The sequence below is a fragment of the Pediculus humanus genome, genomic scaffold (assembly GCF_000006295.1).
Source record: "Pediculus humanus corporis 1103172107372 genomic scaffold, whole genome shotgun sequence".
NCBI classification, from domain to species: domain Eukaryota; kingdom Metazoa; phylum Arthropoda; class Insecta; order Psocodea; family Pediculidae; genus Pediculus; species Pediculus humanus.
Genome location: NW_002987000.1, coordinates 261,891 through 267,890, shown reverse-complemented (window position 1 = coordinate 267,890; position 6,000 = coordinate 261,891). Strand labels below are relative to the sequence as shown.

Genomic DNA, 6,000 nt, shown 5'->3' with positions numbered 1-6,000 from the left:
AAAAAAAAATTAAAGAAAAAAAAGGAGGAAAAAAAAAATCAATACCTACAGGCATTCATTCCTTTTTTAAAAAAAAGCATAATAATGATAATAATAGTAAGAGAAAAAAATTTTTTTTTTTCATTTCAATTAAAAGCAAAAAAACATAATTTGATCAATCATCATTGTCAGCCATATTTAAATATTTACTGGGGGGAAAAAAAAAAAAAAAAAAAAAAAAAAAAAGTAGACAAGCAACAATTAATTGTTTTGCAAATATTTTTAAATTAAAAAATCGATGATTGAAGCCAAATAAATAAAATAAATAAAATAATATAAAATAAATAAATAAAATAAATAAAGAGAGAAAAATAAGAATTGATGCCATAAAGAACTTTGAACGGTTTATTAATGTGTGCCAGGCTGAATAAACTTTTAATAATTATCATTATTTTTATAATGTTATTATTATTATTGGCAAATCATAGTGTGTCGTTTCTTCTTTATTTCAAATTTCAACTTTTTTTCATCAAATAAAAATTTTAAAATTAAAAAAAAATAAATAAAAAAAAAAGAAAACAAACAAATGAATAAACGAATTCACTCTCTATAGTTTGCCAATAATTTCTCCTTTTAAAACTTATATTATTAAAATTAATAATAATAATAATAATAATAATAATAATAATATAACGAATTACTGTGTAACCTTTTCTCTAAAAGAAGAAAAACAAAAAAGTATTATATTATATTATATTATATATATATATATATATTTTTTTTCCTTTTCATGATTCCTTTGATTCATGATTCAAAATCAAAGGAATCTGTCTACTATCACTTGATGGTGACAGTGAACGGTTACACAGAATTCCAAAAAAAAAAAAATTTTCTAAAATCGTAATCGTATTAATAAATAACCAAAAACGAAAAAATAACCTTTGACCTTTACTACATACCTCGTCAAAAAACACTTGAGTTTTACGAAGAATGTGTTTTAATTCCGTCAATTCCAAAAAATTCCTTTTGAGCGCTTCCGCATTTTGATTGACTTCCCTTAATTCGTTTTCGAGCTTTTCAAATGTCGCCTATTTGATTTTCCATTGGAAATTTTATGTAAAAAAAAAAAAAAAAAAAAAAAAAAAAATTTAAACATTAGTAACGAACAAAACCTTACTTATTATTATTATTAGTATGCAATGTGGGAAAATCTAGTTGGCCTTAAATTTGGGGTCATTCGATATAATTAATTTTTTTCCTTACTTCCAAATCGATCATTTCCCGAGGTTGAGGTGCTTCCGGATTTTCCCCCGTGTCCAACATTGGTATCCCATCTTTTTTAATTTCTTTTTCCAAATAACGAAGTTTTCTTTCCATTTCATCGCAACGTCTCACTTCGTTAACGAATTTTCTTTGAAACGCGTTCACATCCGGATTGAGCTGTAAATTACATAATTTTTCTCATTATTATTATTAATTATTTCCGGTTGAAATAAAAAAATGATGATTAATACAAATGAGAGAGAGAGAGAGAGAGAGAGGGGGGGGGAGAAGGAAAAAAAAAAAACAACAAATATCGTTCGTTCTTAATTCTGTCATTTTGAAAAACTTTATAAAAACAATAGACAAATGTAAATATATATATATATTTTTAAAAATCAGCAATGTTTATATGGCGTATATTTATAAATAATAATTTCTAACACAATTTTTTTTTTTTTTTTTTTTTTTTTTTGCGTAATAGTTATTTTTCTTATATATATATATAAATTAAGGAATAAAAAAAAAAAAAAAAAAAAAAAAACGAAATTGATCACATGAAGAAGGTAAAGACATGGCGCGAGAGTGAAATCAACAAAATGATATCACAAAAATAATATCAAATGTGAAAGAAAAATACAAAAAATAAATAATAATAATAATAATAATAATAATAATAATTAGTAATAACAATAAGGTTTCCCCCGTTCGAAGCTAAAAATATTCATTTCGTTAGGAATGAAAGTTGAAATTATATTCATATTATCATTTGCAACTCTAACTCTTGCCCTTAGAAACTGTGTGTTTTGTAAATTTAAAAACGATGGTAATTTTAAAAAAGAATGCGATCCTTATTTGTGTTTGAATAGAAAATCCCGGTGTTTAAAATTAGTTACGGAAGAGAATAATGTTAAATATATAACGAGGACTTGCGGTGCACCAGATGATTGTGATGGAAAAGATAAAAAATCTGTAGAAAATACTACTTGGCAACCTGGAAAGGGAACTATGTACTGCTGTGATACTAATGCTTGCAATACAGGATCAACAATAAAAATGAAAACATTTCAAATATTAATGTTTGTATTATCGATAATAATGATTTAGTAAACTAAATATATATATATATATGTAGATATATATATAAAAAAAAAAAAAAATTTTTTTTTTTTCCTGATTGAAAGCATTATTATTATTATTATTATTATTATTAACGATTCATCGATAATATGGGTAATTAACAAAATTAACAAAATGTTAAAGATTTGTTTATTTAGTATAATACAATTTTATAAACTCGAATATTTCATTTAATTATTCACATTTAGAAAAAAAAAAAAAATTGTTTCTATTCAAACAACTTTATCATATTGTATAATTATTATTATTATAGAAATTATAAAGGTGAAAAAAAAAAAAAAAATTACTCTCAATCATCATATTCATATTAAGTCTTTTGGAAATCTGTTTTCGAAAATCATTTTCGAACGAAGGACGAGTCAAACATCCATGTCAAATTTCTCGCTGAATTTGTAATAAAATTTTTCAGTTTTTATAATATTATTTATTTATTTATTGTGTAAAAAAAATTATTAACTTGATAAAGTGCAAAAACTGTACAGACAGTTGGAGAAATAAATAAAAATCAAATTTATTATTTCATCATGTGATCAACTTATTTTTTTCGAAATTTTTTTTTAAAAATTGTTAAGAAGAAGGTTTATTGAAATATAACAATGGCATAGTTAAAAAGTTTCAATAAAGTACAATGTAATAAATGGCCTAGATTTTAAAAGCAACCTAAAACACATTTTAATCTTCCTCAAATATTTAATGAAATATATGACATTATAAATATATTTTTTTTAAAAAAAAATTTATGAGCAACAAATTAAATTTTATCAATTTCTTTTCTATTTAAAAAAAAAAAAAAAAACTTGAGATGGGTATAAATTATTATTTGTAAATTTTTCTTGGTACAATTTCTTTTTTCTAGCTTTGATAAAAAAAAATATACTTTTCCTCATGTTTTAATATTTTTAAATAATAATATTTGATTTTGAATTAATTTAGTTAAACGTTGTTCTTTTTATGATTATGATTATTACCACAATACTTACGTCTCGAAATTGTACAAGACCAAGTTCTCCAAGTTCAGAAACGCAGGCATATGCAGCTTCACTTTGCAAGAAGAGTTGACATAATGCCATCTCTTCACTTCTAAATAAGCTACCCATATTGGGTGTTTTAAATCTTTAACGCCAAATAATTTAAAATCTACTTTATACAATAAAAAATTTAGAAAGCTATGAAAAGATTAAAATGACAACGCCTGATATCGATCAAAACTGAAAAAATTTTACCCACTTGTCTCGTGATTTGTATACACAGCCTGCCTTGCTTATTTTCAGGGCCCCTTTTTTGTTGCTGAAAATTACATCATTACAATTTATGAAATATATATTATTATTTATATACTCTATGATGCATTTTGCCAAAAAATACATTTTTCCTCGAATCTGTGTTTAAAATCAATGTGTACAAAATTTTACTTTCTATTATTTACATTGTGAGAATAAAAAAAAAACGTACTCTAATTGAAAAAAATTTGTAAGTAAATTAGAAATTAAAATTAATGTCGTTTAAACCGTAAAAGTCGATAGCTTATTGTCAGTTTAACCTTAACTCATTTGATTACTCACAACTATTTTTTTCGATAACCATTTTTTTTTTTTTTTTTTTTTTTTTTTTTTGGAAATTTTCCATTTATCGGGTAAATGAAAAAATACATTAACAACAAAATAAAAACATTATATAATTTACCAATCGGACGCTGTTTAATACGCGTTAACCTAATTTAACGATATTTGTTTGTGATTTAATTTTTTTGTGATATATGCCGGCAGTGATAAAGCCTAAAACATCATCACATTTATAAATTTATGTATAATTACAGAAATATTAGCTGCTATAATGGAAGAATATGCAAGGGAGCCATGTCCTTGGAGAATAGTTGATGATTGCGGTGGTGCATTCACAATGGGAATGATTGGAGGTGGTGTTTTTCAAACTATCAAAGGTTTTCGTAATGCTCCCTCAGGAATCAGTAGACGTTTACTCGGAAGTTTAGATGCTATTAAACAAAGATCACCAATAGTAGCTGGAAACTTTGCTGTCTGGGGTGGAATGTTTTCGACCATAGATTGTACACTAGTACACTTTAGGAAAAAAGAGGATCCATGGAATTCAATTATATCTGGTGCTGCGACAGGTGGCATATTAGCTGCTAGAAATGGATTACCGGCAATGGCCGGCTCAGCTTTTATAGGTGGAGCTTTATTGGCTTTAATCGAGGGTATAGGTATATTATTCACTAGATTATCAGCAGAACAATTCAAACCTATTAATCCAGCCTTAGAAGATCCATCACAATTAGGTCCACCAAGTTTAGGACAACCAAGTTACCAATGAAATAAATTTATTCGTAATTAACTATTTATTCGATCACACACACACACACACAAATCTATTTTTTTTTTTTTTTTTCGATTCGTTTAATTTCATCATTTATTTGAAATTATGCCACCTGCAGCTTTTAATTAAATAATAATGTTTAAATATTCTTACCTTGATAAATTTCAATTGATATTTATGTATTATAAAAAAAAAATACAATTTCATATTCGAGTTGCCATTTTATTACATAAAAAAAAAAATAAATAAAATAAAATAAAAGGCATATTATCACTAGTCTTGATGATGTAAAGACCTCGATTTAATATGTAACAAATAAGAAATTATTATTTAAATAAAAAAATATTTAAATAAAATAAATTCAACGTCGCGTTTATATAAATTTGGAATAATTTTCATTTTTTTTTTTTTTTTTTATATAGTAATAAAATTTAAAATTATAAATTTATTGACACGATTATTCAATTATGAAGATAATTTTTATTTTATTTATATATAAACAACTTATAAGATGATGATAATAAAAATAATTTTTTTTTATGGAGGACAAATTTTAAAACACGAAATATATAGATATATTCGAAGAAAGAAAATACCTCGATTAAATAAAATAATAATGATAAGAATGATTGTGGTGCTGATGCTGTTGTTGTTGTTGTTGCTGTTGTTGAAAATCGTGGGTTTTTTTAATTCATCAAAAAAATATGACCAAAGCAAACTGTTAAACATCTTGTAATAAAAAAAAAATACAATTTTTTTGTTTTGTTTTGTTCTCTACCCTCAAATTTTTTTTTAGTTTCAAATAGAAATTTTGTAGTTTGCTTTAGATAGAATTTAAAAAAATAAATAAATAAATAAAAATAAGACGAGAAAGAAGAAGAAGAAAGAAAAAGTTTAAATGCTTTAAAAAAAAAAAAGGATACGATTTTTTTTTTTTTTTTTAAATAAAAAATTATAAATAATTTGTCAAGTAAATAAATTTGTTGTTTTTTTTTTTTTTTTAGATATTAATTTATTATTATTATTATTATTATTATTAAAACCTTTTTAATTTGAAAATAAATCCCCTATCATTTTCCTATTATCAATTTAAAACGCGAAATTTAATTTTTTCGTCCGAAATGTTTGGATTTAAAAAAAAACAAAATGGCGGAAAAAAAATTAATAAATTTTAACGTAGGGAATATTATTGATAAACGTAAAAAAGAAAAATCAGAAATTGATAAGAGGTCATCGAAAAAATGATAATAAAAAAAATTTTTTTTTTTTTAAATTATTTATATTTAT

At 23.6% G+C, this 6,000-nt stretch overlaps 2 protein-coding genes across 2 annotated transcripts in view; one reads left to right on the top strand and one right to left on the bottom strand.

Annotated features, from left to right (window-relative positions):
• Positions 1-3,476, bottom strand: part of Phum_PHUM018110 (vacuolar proton translocating ATPase 116 kDa subunit A isoform, putative) — a gene marked incomplete at both ends in the record, with an annotated part of 10,584 nt that extends 7,108 nt beyond the window's left edge. The window contains 3 exons of the mRNA XM_002422786.1: positions 939-1,067; positions 1,243-1,419; positions 3,360-3,476. Coding sequence (XP_002422831.1) covers positions 939-1,067; positions 1,243-1,419; positions 3,360-3,476 — 423 coding nt within the window. The remainder of the gene's footprint in view (positions 1-938; positions 1,068-1,242; positions 1,420-3,359) is intronic.
• A 736-nt stretch (positions 3,477-4,212) lies between these two features.
• Phum_PHUM018100 (mitochondrial import inner membrane translocase subunit Tim17-B, putative) lies at positions 4,213-4,710 on the top strand (the record flags this gene model as incomplete). Its single annotated transcript, XM_002422785.1, has 1 exon — positions 4,213-4,710. One exon carries the CDS (start codon positions 4,213-4,215, stop codon positions 4,708-4,710), a length of 498 nt encoding a protein of 165 aa, XP_002422830.1.
• Between the last annotated feature and the right edge of the window lie 1,290 nt (positions 4,711-6,000).